Genomic DNA, 25,070 nt, shown 5'->3' on the forward strand with positions numbered 1-25,070 from the left:
GACTCCACCACACTCCTTGGCAGCAAATTCCACTGTCAAACAGCTCTTACTGTCAGGAAGTTCTTCCTAATGTTGAGGTGGAATCTTCTTTCTTGTAGTTTGGATCCATTGCTCCTTTCTCCCTCCTCTATGTGACATCCTTTTATATATTTGAACATGGCTATCATATCACCCCTTAACCTCCTCTTCTCCAGGCTAAACATGCCCAGCTCCCTTATCCGTTCCTCATAAGGCATCGTTTCCAGGCCTTTGACCATTTTGGTTGCCCTCCTCTGGACACGTTCCAGTTTGTCAGTGTCCTTCTTGAGCTGTGGTGCCCAGAACTGGACACAGTACTCCAGGTGAGGTCTGACCAGAGCAGAATACAGTGACACTATTACTTCCCTTGATCTAGATGCTATACTCCTATTGATGCAGCCCAGAATTGCATTGGCTTTTTTAGCTGCCGCGTGACACTGTTGGCTCATGTCAAGTTTATTATTATTATTATTATTATTATTATTATTATTATTATTAATGCACACATACAATAAATGTATTTATACAATAACATGTAGACAGAGAGAGAGAGCAATGCAAGAGTTGCGGAATGAAAAACAGCAAACCAGGGTAGCAAATTACATTCTCCCATCACAGTGATTCTCAGGAGGCGGGTGACATCCATTCTTATCATTTTGGGTTGCCACAATTCATTAATTATAAATTAATTTTAATTAATTAACTAATTTCGGGAGGTGGGGGCAAAGCGGGTTTTTTTGCAAAATCTCAAATAAAGAAAAGGAAATCAGTTTGGGGGTATTTTGAGGGGCCGCTTGCTCTCGCCTTCCGCGTCGGGGCCTCGAACCCGCGTCTCCCGGGTGGCGCCAGGGGGCGGCACTTCCGCCCTCCCCGCCCACGTCAGCGCGCCTCTTCCGGCCTGCGCGGGTTGCCCTGGCAACGGCGCCGGCGGCGGCGGGATGGCGAGGCCCAAGAGCGGCTCGGAAGCGCACGGCCGCCTCAGCGCCGCCCCAAGGCCAGTGGGGGCGGGGGGCGGGGCAGGAGGGTGGGGGCGGGGCCGGGAGGGAGGGGGCGGGGCGGACGCCGCGGTGGCAAGACACGCGTCTCGACCTCCCCCGACGCGCGTCTCCCTCCCTCTCTCTCTCCCTCCAGCCACCCCTCTCGGCCAGGGCAGGTGGTGCGGTCCTGAGCGGGTGCAGGCGGAGCGGGGCTGTACCATTTCGCGCCGCAAGGGGGGGCGGCTGTCACTGAGTATTTTCAGTCCTCGCTGGGAAACTGGGCTGGGGGTCCCTGCTTTATCTCCCTCCCACCCCCAAAATAGATCCTTTGGGGCAAACATAGGGGACCTCCACCCCCCCTCCAAAGAAACACCCCCCTTTAAAAAAAATAATTTAATTTTATTGAGTACAAATTAGAAAAAAAAGAAAAATGTACAAATGTACAAAAGGAAGAAAATACATGTAATCAAGCGAAAATTAGAAAACATTTTACCTCTTCTCATTTTGACAATTTTGTAGAGGTGTAAACAAAGAAACAGCCTCCTAATGCCTCCTTCTTGCATGGAGGGGGCTGATTGGGCTGCATCAAGGGAGGGGAATTCTGCCAATCATCGTTTTAGCCACACTTGCCTTTGTTTGTTTGTTTGTTTTGTTTTGTTTGTTTCATCCTGCTCTCCAGCCTTAAAGGCTTGCCCACGGTCAACTTCTGCAATTCTAACCTCAAGGACAGACACAGCACAAGAGGGCAAAGGGACAGGGAGGGAAGAGGAAGATCAAAGCTCCAGCACCAATCTCTAACTATAGTGGCCGGCTGGCCCATTTGAGGAGCAGTTGGTGCCCAGCTCCCTCCCACAGAGGCTGTCTTTTGGGATTCCCATAGAAAGGATTGCAAAATGGATTCATCCGTCCCAGACTTTTAAAAACAACCCCTAAAACAGCAATTTAACATGAATTTTACTATCTAACGAGACCCTTGAGCCATAAAATGAAAGCAATAAACAATGTACTGCAGTCACACAATCAATCAATCAATCAATCAATAGCTGAACTGGGTTCCACACAGCCACAAAAACAAAACAAAAAAGCCACAAAAACGCAAAATAAATAGCAGAAACAGACAGACTTCAGCATAACACTCAAAACAGAAGTGTGGCACTCAAAACAGAACATGTTCGGCTTCTGAAAAAAGTTCCTAAACCGGAACACATACTTCTTGTTTTGCTGTGTTTGGGTTCCAAGTTGTTCAAGTCCCAAGGCGTTTGAGAACCAAGGTACCACTGTGCGAGAGATTCTGCAAAATGTAGTGTCATCAGACAGGATCTGATGGTCTATATACAGACATAAAATAAACCACAAGGAAGTGAATTTGTGGGAGGTAGCAACTTGAACTATTTTATGGCACCGACATAATGGTTAAGTACGACAAGGCTACAAAACATGGGCCCTGTTACACCAAGGGAAAGTAATTGGAGTAGTCAGATGCCCCTGAATGGGCCCAATTCCCGCAGAGGACAGCTGGGGGGGAGAGGATTCCTGATGCAGCAGAGCCAATGATGGAGTGAGCTCTGTCTCCCAGGTCCTTGGATTTTGCAAATGGGTCCAAAAGGGGTGATTGACTTGGCCATGCCTTTTCCATCTTCTTCTTCAGTCTTCTCACCAGGAAGTTCTCTAAGCAGGCTCCATCAAAGGTCCTGTCAAAAGACTCGCAGTACGCTGCCAGCAGCGGACAAGTTCACTGGCTCAAGATCTGTATCCAAAAAGCCGAAAGCCCGACTCAGGCTGACATTAATGTAAATATCACCTCGTTTGCACAAATTTGGGGTGCGACTGGGGGCACATGCAGTCTGATCCACACTTCAGAACTCCCTGCCTGTTGAGATCCGGGAGGTGCCTTCGCGGTATTATTTTCGGCACCTGCTAAAAACATTCTTGCTTAAGCAAGGCTAGCCAGACGCTCAGAAAGTGGTGTACTTTTTAACCTGTTTTAGTGTTGGAGATGCTCCTTCAGGTATATTGGACCAAGGCCATTTAGGGCTTTAAAAGTCAGCACTTTGAATTGTGCTCGGAAATGTCCTGGGAGCCAATGTAGGTCTTTCAAGACCGGTGTTACGTGGTCTCGGCAGCCGCTCCCAGTCACCAGTCCAGCTGCCTCATTCTGTATTGCAGTTTCCGGGTCACCTTCAAAGGTCTTCTCTTCCTGCCAGGGCTTCTCTGCGCTGCACACGGCAGCTTTGTATGGGCGCCTGGACTGCATTCAGATGCTGGTGGAGAAATTCAAGGTTGACGTGAACCTGGCCAGCCTGACGGGCTGGAGACCCATCCACCTGGTGCTGAGCAAGGAGAGCCGGAATGCGGCGCTGGAGTGCCTGCAGTACCTCATCAAGAAGCAGGCAGACGTCAACGTGTGAGCTGGCCGGCCCTTGCCTCCTCTTCCCATCGTTCCCGTGTGCGCACCTGGCTATGCGCAGGAGGGGCAAGTGCAGGCAAAGTGGAGCCTCATCCCTTCGCTTAGTGGGATTTCCCTGGAGGGGGAGCGGCAGTCATTCGGTCCCGGGGCAGGCACAGTGAAAAAAGGGCCAAGTCTGGCTTCCCCAACCTCGCCCCTCCAGATGTTTTTGGCCTACAACTCCCATGAACCCTCGCTAGCAGGACCAGTGGTCAGGGATGATGGAAATTGTAGTCTCAAACATCTGGAGGGCGAGGCTGAGGAAGCCTGGGCTAAGTGATGGACAATCCCCGATCTCCGTCGTCCACAGCCAGCCCTACTGAGGATGGTGAGCATTTCAGACAATGCTTAGAACAGGATCAGGCCAGTGGACCGTCCAGTCCAGCATCCTGTTCTCACAGGGGCTGGAAAGTGGCTGGATTGCCTGCCAATTAGTTTCTGTGCCCAACTCCAAGTGCTGGTTTTGACCTATGAATCCTTAAATGATTCAGGACCACAGTACCTCAAGGACTGCCTCTCGCCATAGGAACCTACCCAGACCCTGAGATCATCCTCTGAGGCCCTTCTTTGAGAGGTCCAGAGGGTGGCAGCACAAGAACGAGGCCTTTTCTGTGGTGACTCCCCTTTTGTGGGATGCTCTTCCCAGGGAGGCTTGCCTGACACTTCATTGCACATCTTTAGGTGCCAGGCGAAAACTTTCCTCTTCAACCAGGCCTTTGACTGGTTGACATCCCATGCCCTTTTAAATGTGTTGCGGGAGGGAGGATTATTGGCTTGATTTTCTTCTTATTTTTATTATGTATTTTGTGCTTTTTATATTGTAATTTAATAATAATAATAATAATAATAATAATAATAATAATAATAATAATACAGTGGTGCCCCGCAAGACGAAATTAATTCGTTCCGCAAGTTTTGTCGTCCAGCGAATTTTTCGTCTTGCGAATCACGAAATCCCATAGGAATGCATTGAAAATCAATTAATGCGTTCCTATGGTCAAAAAAAGTCCAAACAAAGCCAAATTTGGTACAACAAGAGTTTATTAACTGCTCTTTAAAGTCACACATACTGTAAAGAGCAGTTCAAAAATTGAAGGGAAAATAAATTAACTTTATAAACATGACAGAAAAACATTTAAAAATCAACAAAGTGTACAGTACATTTTCTAAGACTCTGGGGGACCACTCGAAGAAGGCTCCTCTTCCACTCTTTGCTTCTTGCTCAAGAACCTGTCCATAGTCTGCTGCTTCATCCGCCTTTTCAGCACCTCCCTGAAAGGCGACATGACCCTCGTATCAAAAATGTTCCCAACGTCATGTGCCACATGCTTCTCAGGGTGGTGCTGCTCTGCAAAAGTCTGCACCTCCTTCCACTTCAGGCAAATGTCCCTCAGTTTTTCGGAGGACAGCCATTCCTCAGTTGCTTCCTCCTCTTCCAGTGAGGCCTGCTCCTGCGCAGCCTCTGCCTGCAGTTTGACCAGCTCCACGGTGGTCAGCTCGTCGTCGTGCTCCTCCACCAGCTCGCAGACGTCCTCCTCCGTGACCTCCAGGCCCATGGTCCTCCCCAAGGCAACAATGTCCTGCACCACTGTTGACTCTGGTGCATCAGAGTCACTTGGTGCCACACAGTCCGGCCACAGGCTGCGCCAAGCGCAATTCAAATTTCTCTGGCTGATCCCGTTCCAGGCCGTGGTGATCATCTTCAAGCAGGTGACGATGTCGAAGTGGTCCTTCCAGAATTCCCGCAGGGTGATGGTGGTGCAGTCAGTCACCTCGAAGCATCGCCTGAAAAGCTCCTTGGTGTAGAGTTTTTTGAAATTGGCGATGACCTGCTGATCCATCGGCTGGAGCAGTGGCGTGGTGTTAGGCGGCAGGAACATGATGTTGATGAAGCTGAACTCCTCCAACAAGTCCTCCTCAAGGCCTTTAGGATGGGCAGGAGCATTGTCCATCAGAAGCAAAGCCTTCAGCGGCAGGTCGTTGTCCAGCAGGTACTGCTTGACAGCAGGGCCAAAAGAAAGATTGACCCAGTCCACAAACAGCACACGTGTGACCCAAGCCTTGCTGTTGGATCGCCACATGACACTCAGCCGCTCCTTGTTGATCTTGTGTCTCTTGAAGGCCCGTGGGTTCTCCGAGTGGTACACCAGCAAGGGCTTGATCTTCAGGTCGCCGCTTGCATTGGCACAGAAGAGCAGGGTCAGACGGTCCTTCATGGGCTTGTGGCCAGGCAACTTGGCCTCCTCCTGTGTGATGAAAGTCCTTTTGGGCATCCTCTTCCAAAACAGCCCGGTCTCGTCGCAGTTGAAGACCTGCTGTGGAACGTAGCCCTCCGTCTTCACAACCTCCAGGAACTCCGCTGCAAAGTCTTCAGCCACAGGAACATCAGAACTAGCAGCCTCTCCATGCCTGACCACGCTGTGGATGCCAGATCTTGTCTTGAACCGTTCAAACCAACCTCTGCTTGCCTTGAAGACTTCTGGCTCGCCTGAGGTTCCTGGCTGTTCCCGGATGAGGTCAGCGTGCAAGGCCTTGGCCTTCTCACAAATGACGGCCTCAGACACTGTGTCCCCTGCACGCTGCTTCTCTTCTATCCAGATGAGCAGCAACTTCTCGACCTCCTCCAGAACAGCTGGGCGGTTCTTCACGATCCTGGTGACTCCCTTGGCTACATCAGTCGCCAGGATCTTCTCACTCATCTTCAGGATGGTCCCGATGGTTGATGGATTCCTCCCGTACTCCCTGGCGATGTCCGTCACACGCATTCCGCCGTCGTGCTTCCGGATGATCTCCTTCTTCATTTCCAGCATCACCTTCTCCTTCTTCCTCTCACCGGCCACCGCAGCAGCAGTCTTCTTGGGTCCCATGGCAGCACAGCTCTTACCTTCGTAAACTCAGAAAAAGAAAAAGAAATCAGTGATGTGCTTCAAATCCAAAAAATTCAAAATCACCCAGCCACCCACCACACAGAAATTAAAACCCAGAACCAAGTCCTTGAATCCCAAAAACCCCAACCCAAAATCCAAACCCCCCCAAAAAAAATTTGAAAGTTTAACTTACCAAATGGATGCAAGAGAAGTTCTGGAAAAGCTTCAACAATCAATCACTGAAGTCTTCAGAAACCTCAAATGGCTGCAAAATAAGTTTTGGAAAAACTTCAAAAATCACCAATGCCTTCAAAAACCTCAACTGTTCCCACAGACAACCACCCACCCACCACACAGAAATTGCAAACCCCTCCCCAACTGTTCCCCCACCCAGACAAAAAAAAAATTCAAAAAATAACAACATGGCTCAATGGTCCCAGATTCCTGCAGAAACCTCTCCAACTGTTCCCCCAGCCAGCCAGCACTCAGAAATTCAAACTCAGGAAAAAAAATTTGAAAAAAAACAACCTGGCCCAATGGTCACAGAAAATCATAAAAATTCCCAAAAAAGCCCCACAAGCTCCCAGATTATCGCAACCCCCCCCCACAACACCAAGTCCTTGAATCCCAAACACCCCAACCCAAAATCCAAAACCCCCCAAAAAAGTTTTAAAAGTTTAACTTACCAAATGGATGCAAGAGAAGTTCTGGAAAAGTTTTGGAAAAGCTTCAAAAGTGAGCAAAGTCTGAGAAAAGGCTACAAAACCACGTGCTAACAGTTGCTCCTCGAAGTCAAGTCGCAACTGCAGCTGTTCAAGCTAAGCACCCTTTGTTTTAACGGTTTTAAGAAAAAGGAAACAAAGTCGCGAGACGTTTTCGTCTTGCGAAGCAAGCCCATAGGGAAATTCGTCTTGCGAGGCAACTCGAAAACGGAAAAACCTTTCGTCTAGCGAGTTTTTTGTCTTGCGAGGCATTCGTGTTGCGAGGTACCACTGTAATTTCTTTGTACCCCACCCATCTGACTGGGTTGCCACTCATTTATGCCGTGAACCGCCCAGAGATCTACAGGCATAGGGCAGTATACAGATTTAATAAATAATAACGATAACAGTTGCCTCTGGGAATCCTGCAAGCAGGATCTGAGTGCAAGAGCAAATATCCCGTTTTTTGGTTTCCAGCAACTGGGATGACAAAAGCATTGCTGCCTTCAATTGTGGAGGCAGACCAGTTAACCTCGCCCTCCCCTCCTCCATGAACTTGTCTAAAGTTTTGATTTCGTTTCATTCGCTTCATATAACGATGAGCGCTCACAGTTCTAAGGTGTTTAAAACTGGAGGAGCGGAGAGCCCTTAGTTCTCTGGGACAATGGCCTTTTTGCTCCGGAGTGTGTGCCCTCCATAACCGTTTTGCAACTACTGCAATGCGCTCTACGTGGGGCTACCTTTGAAGGTGGCCCAGAAAGTACAACTAATCCAGAATGTGGCAGCTAGACTGGTGACTGGGAGCGGCTGCCAAGACCACATAACACCGGTCTTGAAAGACCTACACTGGCTCCCAGTATGTTTCCAAGCACAATTCAAAGTGCTGGTGTTGACCTTTAAAGCCCTAAACGGCCTCGGTCCAGTATACCTGAAGGAGCGTCTCCACCCCCATCGTTCTGCCCAGACACTGAGGTCAAGCTCTGAGGGCCTTCTGGTGGTTCCCACACTGCGAGAAGCCAAGTTACTGGGAACCAGGCAGAGGGCCTTCTCGGTAGTGGCACCCGCCCTGTGGAACATCCTCCCACGAGATGTCAAAGAGAACAACAACTACCAGACTTTCATAAGACATCTGAAGGCAGCCCTGTTTAGGGAAACTTCTAATGTTTGATGCATCACAGTATTTTAATATTCTTTTGGAAGCCGCCCAGAGTGGCTGGGGAAGCCCAGCCAGATGGGCGGGGTATAAATAATAGATTATTATTATTATTATTATTATTATTATTATTATTATTATTATTAATCTTGGGCAAATTGATTCGGATTTCTGAAAACATTCTGCAGCTGACTCCGCAAAGAGCGATGAAACCCCGGGGGGTTCTTGTTTTCCAGGCAGAACCAAAGCGGGGTGTCTCCGCTTCACAAGGCGGCCAGCGAGGGGCGTGAGAACTGCATCTGGGAACTGATCAAGGCCGGGGCCGATGTGCATATCCGGGACTGTGAGGGCCAGAAGCCCATTGACCTGTGCAGGATGTGGGGCCACAGGTCCTGTGCCAAGTGAGTATTTTGCATTGAGGCGGGATGGACCAGAGGCGGCGATGCCAGGGGGCATTATGGGCATACGCCAGGTACCCACCTGTGTGCTGCAAGTCAGGTGCACTCAGTCCTGCCCTATAATAATAATAATAATAATAATAATAATAATAATAATAATAATTTTTATTTATACCCCGACCTCCCCGACCAGAGCCAGGCTCAGGGCGGCTAACACCAATAAAATCACAGTAAAAACATACCAGGGGGAAAAGAGAAGGAGGGAGGAGAACCAATTTAAAATACCGGTTAAAATGCAATTTAAAATGCTGTCTCATTTTAAAGTAGCTGATAAATCAAGGCCATAAGGGGAGGGAAACAGAAGGGTCAGACTGAGTCCAAACCAAAGGCCAGGCGGAACAGCTCTGTCTTGCAGGCCCTGCGGAAAGATGTCAAGCCCCGCAGGGCCCTAGTCTCTTGTGACACTGTTCCACCATGTCGGGGCCAGTGCTGAAAAGGCCCTGGCCCTAGTTGAGACCAATCTAACCTCCTTGAGGCTTGGGATCTCCAAAGTATTGTTATTTGTGGGCCTTAAGGTCCTCCGTGGGGCATACCAGGAGAGGCGGTCCCGTAGGTACGTGGGTCCTAGGCTGCAAAAAGCTATATTGCCTTTGGTGGATAGAAATGTTGTTTTTTTTCTTTTTCAAAATGTTGCTTGTGGGTTGCGAGAAGGAATCCCAGTTCTGCTTTGGGGAAGGAGCATAGCTCAGCAGAGCACCTGCTGACGAGAGTGCACCCAGGCAGAGGAAGCTTCAGAGTTGGAGGAAAAGGAGGCGGAAGAGGCAGGCCAGGCAAGTGAAGGGCCGAGTGCTTCCTCACCTTCTCCTGCACCACGTTTCCCAGAACCAGGAGGGGACTGAAGGGAGAGGAGCAGGGGCAGTTTCCACCCAGGCTCAGTCTCCGGCTACATGCATGCAGCCCGTCAGGGGGAGGTACATAAACTGGTGGAGGGGAAGTGGTACCCAGATGCCGCAACTGCTGTATAGAGCTCAGACTCAGGAACAGCTGCCTAGACGCAACATTGGTGTGCATGCTTCTCCAGAGCTGTAGAAGTGACTATTACCTTGAACAATAAAGGTTTGACCCTCTGCCTTGTGCATTCCTTGGCCGGGGAGCCCCCAGGTTCCATCCCCAGCACCTGCAGGTAGGGCTGGGAAAACTCCCTGCCTGGAATCCTGGAGGGCCACTGCTGCCAGTCAATGAAATGCTGAATTAGATTGGTCAATGATCCGATTCAGAATAAAGCATCTGCTACTTCCCTGCATCTATATTTTCCACTTCGGTATACATGAGATTCTTGGCACAAGCAAGAAGCCCCTGGGGAGCTGGAGCTCCTACATATGATCCTCAGAGCATCATAGGAGAATAAGAGTCTGAGTGCAGGATCAGACCAGTGGTCCATCTGGTCCAGGCTCCTGTTCAAGCGGAAGCCCAGAAGCAGGGCCTGAGGCCAACAGACGCTCGCTCTCCCTTCCTGTGCTTTCCAGCAACTGGGGTCCCTCCAAATGACCTTATGCACCCCAAGTCTTTCTACAGGCTCTCAGTGCCTCTAGAACAGGGGTTAGCAAACTTACCGCTCCTCGGACCAGTTCTGCCGCGCCAATCGCGCAGCGGGCTGGGGAGTGCGTGTCCATACACGTGCGAACACGCTATTTATGGCGCACTTCCGGCTTGGAGGAGCACCGGAAATAGCTTGTGCGTATGTGCACAGGCCTCCTCTGACCCGGATGTGCATCGAAAATAACGCTCGCGCATGCGCACAAGCTATTTCCGGTGCTCCTCCGACCCAGAAGTGGGCAGCCGCACAGCACAGCGCTGGTACAAGCAGGTGGCAGCAGCGGGGGTCGCCGCGGGCCAGATAAACGAGTCCCTCGGGCCTTATCTTGCCCGTAGACCTTAGTTTGGGGACCCCTGCTCTAGAAGCACCTGCGCAGGAAATGGTACGGATACCAGCAGGGGAGCTTTGCGATATGGGACGGTGATGCAGGTCTTTCTCTGCCAGTCATCTGAGGCAGATCCTCCTGCACACATCCAGGGTGGTGCTCTGCCTCCGCAGGTGTCTTGCCAGCGCCATGTGGAAAGCAGACAAAGCGCACTTTGCCCAGCAGGTCGCCAAACTGAACAAGATCAAGGAGGTGTGCGAGGTGCAGAAAATCGAATTCCTTAAAAGAGAGCAGGTAAGCAGCAGCACGGATGGGCACAGGCAAAGCCCCCTTCATGGTCGTTTCGGTTACCGGTGCTCCTTACGCCACATGGCTGGGCTGTTTAAGAGAGGGCAAACCATTGAGGAGTTACAGCGCCGTCTCTGGCTGTAGAGACCAGTAGGGGAGAGATATGTTTTGTTGCAGCTGGGGCAAAGAAGGTATCTCCAGTTTTGCTGCTGCAGATGCACCATGGCATTTCTCCTCTCCACAGATATAATTAATAATAATAATAATAATAATAATAATAATAATAATAATAATAATCTAATAATAATAATCTAATAATAATAATAATAATAATAATAATAATAATAATAATAATAATAATAATAATAATAATCTAATAATAATAATAATAGTAATAATTTATTTATGCCCCCGCCCATCTGGCTGAGTTTCCCCAGCCACTCTGTGCAGCTTCCAACAAAACACTAAAATACAATGACCTATTAAACATGAAAAGCTTCCCTAAACAGGGCTGCCTTCAGATGTCTTCTAAAAGTTTGGTAGTTATTTTTCTTTTTGACATCTGGTGGGAGAGCGTTCCAAAGGGTGGGTGTCACTACCGAGAAGGCCCTCTGCCTGGTTCCCTGTAACTTGGCTTCTCACAGGGAGGGAACGGCCAGAAGGCCCTCAGAGCTGGACCTCCATGTCCAGGCTGAATGATGGGGGTGGAGACGTTCCTTCAGGTGTACTGGACCGAGGCCGTTTAGGGCTTTAAAGGTCAGCACCAACACTTTGAATTGTGCTCAGAAATGTACTAGGAGCCAGGGTAGGTCTTTCAAGACCGGTGTTATATGGTCTCGGCGGCCTCTCCCAGTCACCAGTCTAGCTGCCGCATTCTGGATTAGTTGTAGTTTCCGGGTCACTGGATTAGTTGTAGTTTCCGGGAGATAACTAGAGCATGCACCACTCTGGTGAGACAGTCCGTGGGCAGGTAGGGTCTCAGCCTGCGTACCAGATGGAGCTGGGAGACAGCTGCCCTGGACACAGAATTGACAGCTGCCCTGGACACAGAATTGACCTGCGCCTCCATGGACAGCTGTGAGTCCAGAATGACTCTCAGGCTGCGCACCTGGTCCTTCAGGGGCACAGTTGCCCCATTCAGGATCAGGGAGTCCCCCACACCCACCTGCCCCTTGTCCCCCCCCCAAAACAGTACTTCTGTCTTGTCAGGATTCAACCTCAATCTGTTAGCTGCCATCCATCCTCCAACTGCCTCCTGACACTCACACAGGACCTTCACCGCCTTCACTGATTTGAAAGAGAGGTAGAGCTGGGTATCATCCGCATATTGATGGACACCCAGCCCAAACCCCTTGGTGATCTCTGCCAGTGGCTGCATGTAGATGTTGAAAAGCATAGGGGAACCCTGAGGCACCCCACAAGTGAGAGCCCAGGGGTCTGAACACTCATCCCCCCCCCACTTTCTGATATCAATAATAATATGCAGATTGTGTTAATGAAATATATTTTATCATGAGCATTAGTAGCCACAGTGCAGGCAATGATTGTAAACTAAGGTCTTGGCTTACTTGAGAGTCAAAACCAGGGACTAGCAGATTTGATCGGCCAACCCCCCTGAAGAGGACGGACTCTGCCCCTTCGCCCACTGCCTTGTTTGTCCTTTCATTACAGATGGAAATAAATCTCAGCAACAAACTGGCCTTCGACGAGTGGCTGGCCAAAAAGCATTTGCCTCCGCCTCCGGCCAGAATCGTGCGCTGCGTGGACACGAAGCGAAAGTCTGTGCTCCCTCACAGAGGAGCCCGGAAGACCAGCCCGATCCTCTCCTTTGAAGAAATAGTCCCGCTGAGAGTGGACGACACTTACCAGCTGCGGAAGGACCGGCGCTGCCGGCCGTGGAACGTCAGCACCAACTTAGCCTCCCTGCCGGCCACCTGCATCAGCCGGCCAGAGACTGTGCGCCTGGGCATCCATCCTGACCCGCCTGCAGAGCACGACTTCACCTCCTACCTCTTCCTCTACAAGAACGGCTATGGCGACCCCGAGATCCAGGTCGACGGCATCGGCAAGATCCTGGACATGCCCGACCTGCCCTTCGAGGTCCTCAAGAAGAGCCTCTATCCCGACACCCGGGCGACCCGTTTGGATGTCCCGGGGGATCTCAGGCCCCAGCACATCTTCGGATTGCAGCACAGGCGCCGCCCCGGCCCTGAGCATCGCTGGACCGATCAGATGGCGCTGAGCTTGAGGCAGACGGTGGACCCGGCCCTTCTGGGCACGCTGAAGGCCCACCTTGCCACCTACAGCGACCCCCAAGTGCTATTGCCAAGGCTGGAGTCGGGCAGCGCCAGCGGCAAAGACATCTCCTCTTCCTCCTCTACCCAGAGCAAAGGCAGCAGCCACCAAGATTCACCCGTGGGGTAGTTCGCTCGCCCAGCACAAAAATATGTGCCTGCCCCAGTTCTGTAGCAGAGCCCAGCAGGGCTGGAAATAATCATTTGAGTCTGGATTGAAACAGTTTGCTATGAGAACATTTGCACCAGGGGAGGTGGGTGGGTGGGAATTAAACCAGCTTATTTAATGCTCATTTTTGTGGCGCTGTGGGTTAAACCACCGAGCCTCTTGGGCTTGCCGATCAGAAGGTTGGCGGTTTGAATCCCCGCAACGGGTGAACTTCTGTTGCTTGGTCCCTGCTCCTGCCAACCTAGCAGTTCCAGTTTGTACTGTGTGTTGCTTGCACCCTCTAGAGGCCAGGAGTGTGCAGAACACAAAAGCCTCAAGGAAGCTGGCTTTCAAAACGTTTTGCAGCTGTAAAGCGAATTATTCAGTACTGCAAGGCACAGTGAACTAAATACGCAGCATCAAACTCCTCTAGGGAAGAGTTGTGGGGCTGGTTCTTTTCAGTTCTAAGACATTCAGGGTTGTATAGCATAGGGATTAAAGCCTACAGAGCGTGGTCCGCTCAGAGAACTTGCCTCTTATGGGGCACAGTCTAGTGTACAGCTGCCCCACCTTTGGGAAAACTGTAAGGATTCTTAAGGACACGAGAAGAGCCTGCTGGATCAGGCCAGTGGCCCATCCAGCCCAGTTCTCACAATGGCCAGGCAGATGCCCATTATGGGAAACCCGCCAGCAGGATTTGAGCCCAAAAGCCACTCTCCCCTCCAGTGGTTTCCAGCAGCTGGGATTCAGCAGCATGGCTGCCTCCAATTGTGGAGGCAAGAGCATATAGCTGTCATGGCTAGCAGCCTTCAATAGCCCTCTCCCCCATGGATTGGTCTCATCCTTTCAAAGCCACCTAGACTGGGGACAATCATTGCCTCCTGCAGAAGGGAGTTCCACAGTTGCTTCCGCCACCTACCTCAGATCTGTCTTTGGAGGAACGTACAAGCAAAGCGTGCCCTTGCCCCATGCCTGTGAAAGCCCCCACAGCCAAGGGGGGAGAGCCACTGCCACAGCAGAGTCCGCAGCCTGGACAAAGTCCGCCTATCCCTCTTGCATGGCATCACCGCCTCTTAAGCACAACAGCCAACACTAAGGCTGGGAGTGGGCTGTCCACATGGGGCATAGCACAATCTAGCTCGGGGGTCGGCAAACTATGGGCCGCAGGCCAGATCCGGCCCAATTGCCCTCAGGATCCAGCCTGCAGACGGACGTTCCGTGGATTGGCGATTCTGCTTTTTTCCCCCGTTTATTTTTTTCCGGTGCTACCATTTTTTTCGGCGCCATCCCCCTCCCCCAAACACACACACACCAGTGCCTCCTCCCTCCCTCCCTCCCGGCTTCTCCCTGCCCTGCCAATGGTGGAGGAAGGGGGCTGAGCTGAGCTGTGCCTCTCCAGAGCCAGCCAGCCCTTTCGGGCCGCTCGTCCCTCTGCCGCCGCCAACAGCTGCACTCTCGCAACCGCGTCTCCGGTGCCTGCCCTGGCGAGCGGCAGAGGCTGTTGTAGGTGGCAGCGGGACGAGCAGTCCAAAAGCAGCTCTCACAAGGGCAGGCGCAGGAGCCACGGTTGGGAGAGCGCAGCGCCGCTGGCAGCAGCATATGTAGGCAGGGGGAGGGGAGGGGCTGGGAAGAGAGAAAGAAGCCCCCTCCGCCACACGTGTGGTCCGGCCCGCCACAAGGTCTGGGGGACGGCGAACTGGCCCCCTCCCCAAAAAGTCTGCTGACCCCTGATCTAGCTTGAATCGCCCAAGAGTCCACCCATCAGCAAATGGAAACTCCCACATAAGGCTTGGGAGGTTCTGGCAAGAGATGAATGATCACGGAGGGATCTCATAACTCTCAGCCACTCAGCAAGACCAGAGCCTGCGAAGGATTCGGGTGCAGGTAAGCAGACACAAACGTCTAGGCTTGCCAGGCGTTCAGCAGCTGCACGCAAATGTCTGCAAAGTCTCACCCCAGGAATGTGTCTTGTATTAAGTCAGGCAGCTGGGCCCATCTCAGCACCAACAGAAGGGATGGAGACTGAACAGTGCCGGCCCACTCATGAGGCAGGGTGAAGCAGGCGCCGGAGATGGCATCCCTGCCTCACTGCTTCTGCCACCGCCAGAACGCTCCGCTCTTGCTGACTCTTGGCGAGAGGGGCATTCCAGTGGCAGCAGAAGGGCTGGGGTGGTGCAGCAGGGAGGCGGATTGGGGTGAGGGGTACGGCTGCATATTCCAGGTTTGCCTCTGGGTGAAACGGGACAGGCTGCCCCTGGGGCCAAGGGATCTCTTCAGCCAGTTGCCTCTACTCCCTCCTAGCTCTGCAACAGCAATTTTGTCAAGCCCAAATGTGCCGTTAAGTAACTCCGTGTGCCGTGCCAGAACCGCCACCCCCTTGCCCTAATTAGAAAACAGCCTCAGCTCCAGCAGCGCTGTTTGTCAAGGCTAAATGCGGCAGGGGCGGCTGTTTTTGGCATAGGACCTTGCTTGCAACACATGGGAAGGTCAACCTCCCCAACTTCTGTGCTGCAGCATCCCTGCATTGCAAATAGGCTTTGAGGGGGCGGCGCAGTAATACTGCAGTAAGTTCTCCCCCACCGCCTGATTAAGGTTAAGAGTGCTGGATTGTGTGTGGCAGAAAGCACGTCATATATGTGCATGCAGGCGGGCACAGGTGCCTCTGTGCAGGTCTCCCTGCCCACGCTCTCTGCCAAGTCAGGCCAAAGGGTCTACCTCACCCCAGAACGGACTGCTCTGGCTGAAAGGGGCTCCCAAGCGCTTTCCTAAGCTGGTTATTGCAGGCTCTTTAGGTGAACACACTGGGGACCTCACCTGGGACTTTACATACGCACAAAACCAGCTCCAGGAATGAATGAAACCCCTGTACAGTGGTACCTCTGGTTACATACTTAATTCATTCCAGAAGTCCGTTCTTAACCTGAAACTGTTCTTAACCTGAAGCACCACTTTAGCTAATGGGGTCTCCTGCTGCCGCTGCACGATTTCTGTTCTCATCCTGAAGCTAAGTTCTTAACCCGATGTACTATTTCTGGGTTAGCGGAGTCTGTAACCTGAAGCGTATGTAACCCGAGGTACCACTATACGTCAAACTGCCAGACAGGGGACTCCGGATAGGCTAGACTTGTCCTCCCCCTATAGCCAAGAGGCTGACATGATGGCAAAGGCTTTAACTTCCCCTCCTCTGCTGTCAATGCAGAAGGAAGTGCCTGATAAAGGGAAAGTATTTTCTTTTTTAAAAAAACAAACCAGCTCACAGGGTTCCTTGGCAAGGAGGTGGAAAGCAAACACACCACCTCTGGGTTGGCCCACAACACACCTGAAAGCGGCAAGCATTGGGTCCACTCTGGAGATGCTTCAGCCCACAGCAGAAGCTTTGGCTCCTGCCCAGACCCCAGGTAGCCCCTCCCAAGAGGCCAGGCAAATGCTTGCCTTGCCTCCAAGTCCTTGGGCCGAAGCAACAGCCCAGAGAGGAACACCCTGCCATTCCAGAGGACTGTCCACTCCAGCTTCCGCCAGGCACCCATGAGAGGAGAGAGCGGCTTGCCCTTCTTCGCTTTTAAGGCAAATTTCACCTAACACCTTTATTAACACAGACGGTGTGCTCAGACAGAAACCAAAACGTCCATTAATTTAAGAGAGAACAATGTGGTGTCGTCAACATCCGCAACGCAGCAGGCAGCAGCAGCACAGCCCTCTTTCTTCAGAAACCATCCTAGAATACTTGAGGTGCCTGCCCACGCCTTAAGAAATCAAATGGGAACCGGAGGAACCGGATTCCAAACCTGGATGAAAACAAAAAGCCCTTTGCACTCCAGGTTTCTTATTTGCACTTTCATTGTCCTCTTCTCCCAATGTTTTCAGGTATTTGTGAAGCTTGATTTTCACTCAAGGCGGCGTTCTTCCAGGTTATTAAAACGGTTGAATTGGGGGGTGGAGGGACAGATATGCCAGCAATCTTTTTTTAAAAAACGGGGCTTTCAATTTATTACCTCGAGTGCTGCAAGAATAGTGCAGCTCTAGGAAATCTGTGCAAATGATCATCCCTAGATTGCCAAATGAAGTTATGTCTACAGCCTCCACACATACTGCCCCCCCCCCCGAAGCATCCTTGAAAGGACTCCCCAGTCAAAATAGGGCAAGAGGGGGTTCCCGCTTCCTAGTCACTGAGGCAAGATCCATTTGCACAAATGCTGATCACAGATTTGCCTCCAAAAAACAAGAGACACGTAGGATTCTGGGCTCCTGCCCACCTCTCCCCTACAAAGTCACGATATGTTCTGAACAAGTAGTGTCTATGAAAAGCCAGTCTCTCCATTGCTTCTCCATGGATTTCGACAAATAAAACTCTTTGGAAGAATCTTGGCAGTGGGAAGGGCTTGGGTGTGTCGATCATTAAGTCCATTCGAACCCCGGTCAAACCTTGGAACACCTTCACACCAGGGAAGAGGTGAGTCCATGGACAAAAGCACCTTTTGCGAAATGTTTTTGGCTTTTAAACGTGAAGAAGACGGCAACAGCTCATTGCGGGGCTCCAACCAGTTTAAGAGACGCAGGATCCAGATTTGGACAGGGCTGCTGCCTTCCTTGGCCACACACACCTCACAAGCAGGTTGTCAAGAAAGCACAACCACCCCAGAGAGTGGGCCGCCCAGGTCTGCAGCTGCTTGCCCAGCAATTTAAAGTCTGTTCGTCCCAAACGCGTCCCTTAGACAGGCGAAAGGGTGAGGGGAAGGCCGAGGCCCAGGGACCTCTCGTTTCACTTGGGGTGAGTGTGTTTCCTCGTGAGCAGAAGACGCTGAGGGGCGGCTGGGAGGAGGGCTCAATACATCTTCTGGCGGCTGGGCAAGATGGCTTCCTTAATGAACGAGAAGATGACCAGGATGCCAGACCGCTTCCCTCTCTTCCCTTTCGTGAAGTAGTTCGATACCACATCGTCTGAGGAGAGAAAGAAAAACCCAGGGAGTCATCACATCAGAGAGGGAGGGAGGGAGTCCTGCTGTAGCCGTTGCCTTTAAGCTCTGCACTATGAGACTTGTAGTTCCTAGGAGGCATCGCTCAATAGCCCAGATTGGGAGTGTGCCCCTTTGCCTAGGAGATTTGATCAGTTGGCTGGGCTGAAGGTAAGACAGGGCATTCTCTTGGCATTCTGTGCATCCACATATCCAGAAAGTCAACTTTCTTGTCCTTAAGATGGCACTGGTAAGCTTAAAATTTCCCAAAATCTAAAGCCACCAGTCCAACCCCAACCATTTCAGTCACCACCAGCCCTGACTTGTACAGCTGCCGTCTCCTCCATCCCCTGTTCTTTCCAGCAAATTCTGCTATACATCTAGGGAATGCAAAATAATAACACAAGTCATTTATTTCAGCTGCAGGATCTGCTACAGAGTTCCCACCATTCTGGTCAGCAGGCCTCTCAACCTGGTGTCTGAAATATGTTTTGGACTGCAACTCCCATCATCCCAGCGGCTGCCGTCCACCAAGGCATACCATTTGGTCCAGAAACACTGGCTTGGGATTTCAGGCAGGGGGCATCCACAGCCTCACTTGGAGGCACCAGGAGCTGAACCTGGGACCTTGAGCACAGAAAGCCTGTGCTTCTGCCGCTGAGCTGAAGACGCCCCTCCCCAGAAATTCCCTGCAGGAAACCAGGCTGGGGGAAGGCAGGGGCTGCAAAGGCCAGGCCTGCGGAACTCACCTCCTGGTTGCACCGTGGAAGGCAGCACATTCTCCCCAGCTGACAAGGAAACAAAGAAGGCAAAGGGGATTAGCCACAGGCAGAAGGTGAAGTAGGCAAGCACCTGGGGGCGAAACACGGAGAGAGCATCAAGAAGAGCCGCAACCAACGCTGCTCTGCAAATAAAATCCACAGGGTCCCAGAAAGCCACGTGAGAGACAGAGTCTTAGTCCCCAGGAACAAGAGTGGCCCTGTCCTCAAGAGTGGCCAGCCAGATGCCCGTGGGAAAGCAGCAAGCAGGATTCTCTCCTCTCCAGCACCTTGTATCCAGGTGCACTGCTGCCTCCAAGGCAGAGCAGTGTCGTCCTGCATAGCAGCCATCCAAAGCCCTCTCCTCCATGAATCAAGAGGCAGTTTCAATAGCTAGCAGTGCAAGTGTGAGATCAGATGGGAGACTGGTCCCTTTCTCTTTTTAGCAGAGGTGCTACACATGCAACACAAAACGGGAGGATTTTGTTTATGTTTATTATTAATAATAATAATTATGAATAATAATAATAATAATAATAATAATAATAATAATAATAATAATAATAATAATAATAACCTATTAAACATTAAAATCTTCCCTAAACAGGGCAGTCTTCAGATGTCTTCTAAAATCTGGCAATTGTTCTTCTCTTTGACACCTGGTGGGAGGGTGTTCCACAGGGCGGGTGCCACTACCAAGAAGGCCCTCTGCCCTGTAACTTGGCTTCTCACAGCGAGGGAACTGCCAGAAGGCCCTCGGCGCTGGACCTCAGTATCCGGGCAGAACGATGGGGGTGGAGACGCTCCTTCAGGTATACTGTACCGATAGTGATAGAACAGAGCTGCCTCTGCCTGCTGAGACGGTGGCACCCTTTAGATTGCAGTAAGGGCCCTTTAAGATCAACATCAACACCAGCAACAACCCAGAGCCAGCATAAAAACCCTTTGCCATGAGACTCTCAAACCTTTCAGCTGTCTTTTGGCTAGGTCCAGAGAAACTAGAAAATGTGGTGCAGACCCAACAGGGGAAACCCAGCCAGATGAGTGGCGTATAAATAATATAATAATTATTATTAAAAAGATTATTTACCATGGCAGCTCACCTCTGCCCTCCTCCCCAATGCCCAAGCTCCACGGGACAGCCAGTGGCATCTCTTACCTCTGAGAACGGGTAATACTCTTCCGCAAAATACTGGAACGCTAAGTAGTGGTTCAGCACAACCAACACTGCCAATCGGGGGGAAAAGCAAATTACAAGATGAGAAGCAGCGCCTCCAGCAGCCATGTCTCCCTCCTGCCCATTGCCACTAATCCATTGCGAGTTCCTGTGATCAAAACTCCAACCCCAGAAATCTGTAAAACCTCTGAATCCTGGGTTCAAACAGAAGCAACTGAATTGAGTAACTATGCAAAAAGGAGGGGAGGAAAACACCCTAGTTTTGTTGATGCAGCTGAATGAGTGTTATTATTTCTATGGCACTTTCAGAGTTCGAGGTGTTTTACAGAGTAAAAAAAGCAAGAAGGCAAGTTTGCATTCTGAATGCTGATGGGTGGGGATGGTAACAGGAAGAATATGCACATTTAACCTTTGCTTCAGTGAAGGGTGGAGCTGAGACTAAAAGGACCGAACATTGTCCTTAGCACAGAAGAGCAGTCCAGATAAGATAAATGAAGCAACCCCAGCTTCATTCGCTCATTATATGAGGCCAACAGCCTCCTCCGGTCTCCTCCTGCAGCTGCCTAACCCTCCAGAACAGATCCAACGCCAAGGAAGTGGCCAGTTGCTGCACTGTACCCTGGCATCTATTTGGGCTGTCCAGCCTTCCAGGCTGCATTCAAGCAGCCGGTCTCAGCCTATGGAGCCTTGGCTGTCTACAGGCGTAACATGCCAGCACAATTTTCCATTGCACCAACTTCCATATTGGGATCCCCCCCTGAAGGTACAAGCCTCCTTCTCAATGATTCCCACTTCTTCCACTGGGGAGAAACAGTGACCATCTTCCACCTGGGAGAGCAAGAACACAGTGACATGTGCAGAGCGATTTGCTCCTTGGCCACAAGATCCATTCAAGCAAGAGCTGAGACCCTCCGGACTCTGAGGAGATTCAGCACAGGCTGTTTCGACACTAGAGGTTGTCGTATCTGGTGCCCAGCATCTGAAAGGCACTCACCGCAGGACAGGATGAAGTTTGGAGAGGTGAGCATGATGAAAGGGAAGGTCTGCAGCAATCCAAAATAGACCAGGTTGGTGAAGAGGCCCACTCCCACCATGAGGCCCGGGAAGTGCTCAAAGAGGTACAGCCCAACCAGCACAGCTGTGGAGAACTAAGAGACACCATTGTCAGTGAAAGCTGTTGCTGCAGGGGAAAATGCCAACAGGCCGCAGACAAAAGGAAGATTCCCATCTCACCCAACAGCCTGCCTGGTTTCTCTGTGGTCTGTGCCATCCTGCTCGCTCTATATCCATTTAGATGCACATGGAACACTAATCCCCTCTGGGGGACTTACACAAATATATACAATCTTAGTTCAGAGCAGGCATTCCCAAACTTTATTGGGCCACCACCCCTTGCTTCCATAAACTCATCCCCCGTGCAACCCACCCCACCCTATAAAAAGCATTACTGTATTCACAATAGCGGTTTGCACAACCCACAAAGGAATGTAACAATGCAATAAAATTCAAAATAGCAACAATTAATTGCACATTCCTTCAAAATCCGATTAAAACAATTTAGTTTCATTAATTCAAGAAAATGGATAAATTTGATTCAGTGATACCAGTTTTTCCAAGCCTGAGAATCATTTACACCTCCATTGCCCTCTGCCTGCCCTTGCCTCTTAGCCCCAAGGTAATCCCCCTTTGAGAACAACTGGTGTAAGAGGGTACCAAAAAGAGGAAGGGCCTTTTCAGTAGCGGCTTATGGCATGCTCTCCCCAAGGAGGCTTGCCTGGCATGGACACAGACTTCTTTTCAGCAGCAGGCGAAGACATTTCTCCCAGGCAAAAGTGAACCAGCCATTTATTTTTGTAAGCTGCTTTGAGACTTCTTGGGGAAAGTGACCATGAGTGCTATCTGAACCACACCTACGCAAAAGTCCACTGAATTCAGTGGGGCTTGCTCTCAGATAAGTGGGGTTAGGATTGCAGCTGAATGCATTGAATAAATATAAATAGTAATAATGTGAAAGGAACAAAGCAGCTGTGAGCAGCCAGCAGGAAAGACAGCAAGATCATAGAAGCTGTTAGGCTTCTCGCAAGAACTATTTTTCAAGTTCAGCTTTTGTTTGGAACAAGCTTCTTGCCAAGCAACTCTCTCTCTCTGTCCCCAATAAGCCGCCTGAGGAACTCCTCCCCCTGGAACTTATTTTGGCCTTCCTAGTCTCACACTGTGCCAGTGAGGCTTGCACCACTGGATGGCATTGATAAGATAAGGAAGGGAACTTGTTCCAAAGGCAGCCAGAGACTTACCCAGATCATGTACTTAATGATCCTGCTGGTTGCCACTGTGTACTCTTCTATCAACTCGGCCAAGTAGTACAAGCCAGCCGCTGGAAGAGAGAAGAAAAGGAGCTTGAGACCAACAATTCCTACCACTTCTGGCCACATAGCTTCTGATTTATGAACTACAAAAAGAGTAAGAAATTCCAGGTCTTGTGGCTTTGGTGGGTCCATGGGAACTGAAACTTGGGGTTTCACATGCCCAGCTCACATCAAGCGCTGAGGCCAAATACTCAGTTTGCAATCATTGTCACCTCAGATTTCAAATCTCTGAGCTTTTCCGGAAAACTAGCTTGCAGTACAATAAATATGCGATTGTTACTCTTTTTAAAAAGAAGTCCATGTCTTCCCACAAGATCCCTCATAGAATCATAGAGTTGGAAGAGACCACAAGGGCCATCAAGTCCAACCCCCTGCCAAGCAGGAAACACCATCAGAGCACTCCTGACATATGGTTGTCTTAGCACTCAAGGATTCCATCACTTCCAACGGTTACACAGCAAGCAAAACAATGCTTTATTCTGCAAGTTTTCCTTATGGTGCTTATATTTCCTTTGCCATGCTCTTTCCATCCTCAGTCAATGCAGCATCCCACCAGAGGGGTTGTTCAGTGTCAGCTTTGGACAAAGTCTTTGGAGACAACAGGACAGAATGAGTGAAACTACCAAGGTGGAGCAACTGCGGCCACTGAGCGAAAGTGAGATCCTCACTTCATCCTAAAGTCAAGCTCCTCCTGCAGAGGTGCAAACTAAGAGGCTTCTTCCCGAAATCGGGCAAGCAAGGAATGAAGGCCTTGCCCCGCGTTACCCCCAGCAACAAATAATCAGAGAGAGACCAGCTTCTCCCTTGCCTAAGAGCCAGGGATTGATCCTCCATTAATTGCTCTAATCTCCTTTTGAAGGCATCTCAACCCAGTTGGCCAGTCCCTAGTAGGCTGTCTATTTGCAGCAACAGACCGAGCCACATTCAAAGAGGAATTAATCTGGGAGGGAGGGAGGGATGAGCCTTAGTGGAAAGAAAGCTCATCTCGCTTTATTGGACGAGGGAGCCGGCGTACAGCTTCCAGGTCATGTGGCCAGCATGACTAAGCCGCTTCAGGTGAAACAGCGTTTACCTTCCCACCAGAGCGGTACCTATTTATCTACTTGCACTTTGACGTGCTTTCGAATTGCTAGGTGGGCAGGAGCAGGGACCGAGCAACGGGAGCTCACCCCGTTGCGGGGACTCGAACCGCCGACCTTCTGATCGGCAAGTCCTAGGCTCTGTGGTTTAACCCACAGCACCACCCGCGTCCCTTATGGAAGGAAGGTAGGGCTGTCTAATAATAATAATAATAATAATACAGTGGTACCTCTGGTTACGTACTGAATTTGTTCTGGAGGTCCATTCTTAACCTGAAACTGTTCTTAACCTGAAGCACCACTTTATTGAATAAGTATTATCCTTCCTTCACCCACGTGAGTGAAGTGATTTAGCAGAGCAGATTCCCCTCAATATACAGTGGTACCTCGGGCTAAGTACTTAATTTGTTCCGGAGGTCCGTTCTTAACCTGAAACTGTTCTTAACCTGAAGCACCACTTTAGCTAATGGGGCCTCCCTGCTGCCGCCACGCCGCCGGAGCACGATTTCTGTTCTCATCCTGAAGCAAAGTTCTTAACCTGAGGTACTTTTTCTGGGTTAGCAGAGTCTGTAAGCTGAAGCGTATGTAACCCGAGGTACCACTGTAATAATTTATTAACACTCTGCCCATCTGGCTGAGTTTCTCCCACAGGCCGGGGGCAGAAATGCTTCTGCACAGCGGCTGTTGGAAACCGCAGGAGGAGAGACGGGGCTCTTGCGGGTTCCCCACAACAGGCACTTGGCAGTGAGCGCAGGAGGCTGAACTGGCCTGACAGCCGGCCGGGCCCCATTCCCCCCCCCCCGCTCAGCTGCTTCTCCGGGGTAGACTGCCCCTGCACGGGGAGGCTCTACGCAGGCGCAGCTCCTCGGCCACGCCCCCTCCCCTCTTCCTCGGGCGCGAGGGAAGGGAGGCCGCGACCGCCTATTGGCCGGCCGGAGCCGGGCCGTACCATTGCCACACTCGAAAGGGAGGGGGAGGAGGAGAGAGGTCGGCCGGGCCGCGGAGGAGGGAGAGACCACTTGTGGGGCTGCGGGGGGAGAGTGGCCGGGAGGGAGGGGTGTCGGCCTCCCCCTCCGCCTGGTCCCGAGGGGCCTCCTCACCGATGCCGAGCGTGACGAAGGCGGCCTGGATGAGCAGCGCGAGCCAGCTCAGCGCGTACATGAACCACATCGTCGCCGTCGTCGCCTCGCCTCACCCGGCGGATCGGCAGCCGAGGCTCCGCCCCGCCACTTCCGGCCGAGGAGGAAGGGGTGGGAGGCGGCGCGTCACGGAGGGAGGCGGCCGAGAGAGAGAGAGAGCGCCGCGGGGGCCTCTGGCGGCTCGGAGGACGCACTGCAGGGGGAGCTCCCCACACACTCCCAGCAAAGCAAAAGCGAGCGGTGCCAGCCTATGCCTCTCTCTCTCTCTCTCTCTCTCTCTCTCTCTCTCTCTCTCTCTCTCTCTCTCTCTCTCTCTCTCTCTCTCTCTCTGTGTATATATATATATATATATATATATATATATACACACACACACACACACAGTAT

General features: G+C 51.1%; 2 protein-coding genes across 4 annotated transcripts; one reads left to right on the forward strand and one right to left on the reverse strand.

The window, feature by feature from the left end:
- Window positions 1–1,584: 1,584 nt before the first annotated feature.
- On the forward strand, window positions 1,585–13,355 carry ANKRD53 (ankyrin repeat domain 53). Of its 2 annotated transcripts, none has more exons than XM_081207220.1 (5): window positions 1,585–2,785; window positions 3,200–3,399; window positions 8,399–8,563; window positions 10,635–10,776; window positions 12,442–13,355. In XM_081207220.1, the coding sequence occupies exons 2-5, from the start codon at window positions 3,254–3,256 to the stop codon at window positions 13,192–13,194; spliced, it is 1,206 nt and encodes a 401-aa protein (XP_081063346.1). In that variant the 5' UTR covers window positions 1,585–2,785; window positions 3,200–3,253; the 3' UTR covers window positions 13,195–13,355. The 2 variants fall into 2 exon arrangements, with proteins under 2 accessions (XP_081063346.1, XP_081063347.1); XM_081207221.1 differs by having other exon boundaries at window positions 1,590–2,785; window positions 10,656–10,776.
- Window positions 13,356–16,761: 3,406 nt separating this feature from the next.
- TEX261 (testis expressed 261) lies at window positions 16,762–24,799 on the reverse strand. Of its 2 annotated transcripts, none has more exons than XM_081209414.1 (6): window positions 24,645–24,799; window positions 22,394–22,473; window positions 21,094–21,247; window positions 20,082–20,149; window positions 18,914–18,952; window positions 16,762–18,150 (listed from the first exon to the last, which is right to left on the reverse strand). In XM_081209414.1, exons 1-6 carry the CDS (start codon window positions 24,712–24,714, stop codon window positions 17,815–17,817), a joined length of 747 nt encoding a protein of 248 aa, XP_081065540.1. In that variant the 5' UTR covers window positions 24,715–24,799; the 3' UTR covers window positions 16,762–17,814. The 2 variants fall into 2 exon arrangements, with proteins under 2 accessions (XP_081065540.1, XP_081065541.1); XM_081209415.1 differs by having other exon boundaries at window positions 17,887–18,150; window positions 18,914–19,016.
- Window positions 24,800–25,070: the final 271 nt, after the last annotated feature.

Source organism: Podarcis bocagei, assembly GCF_964188305.1.
Source record: "Podarcis bocagei genome assembly, chromosome: 9".
Classification (NCBI taxonomy): domain Eukaryota; kingdom Metazoa; phylum Chordata; class Lepidosauria; order Squamata; family Lacertidae; genus Podarcis; species Podarcis bocagei.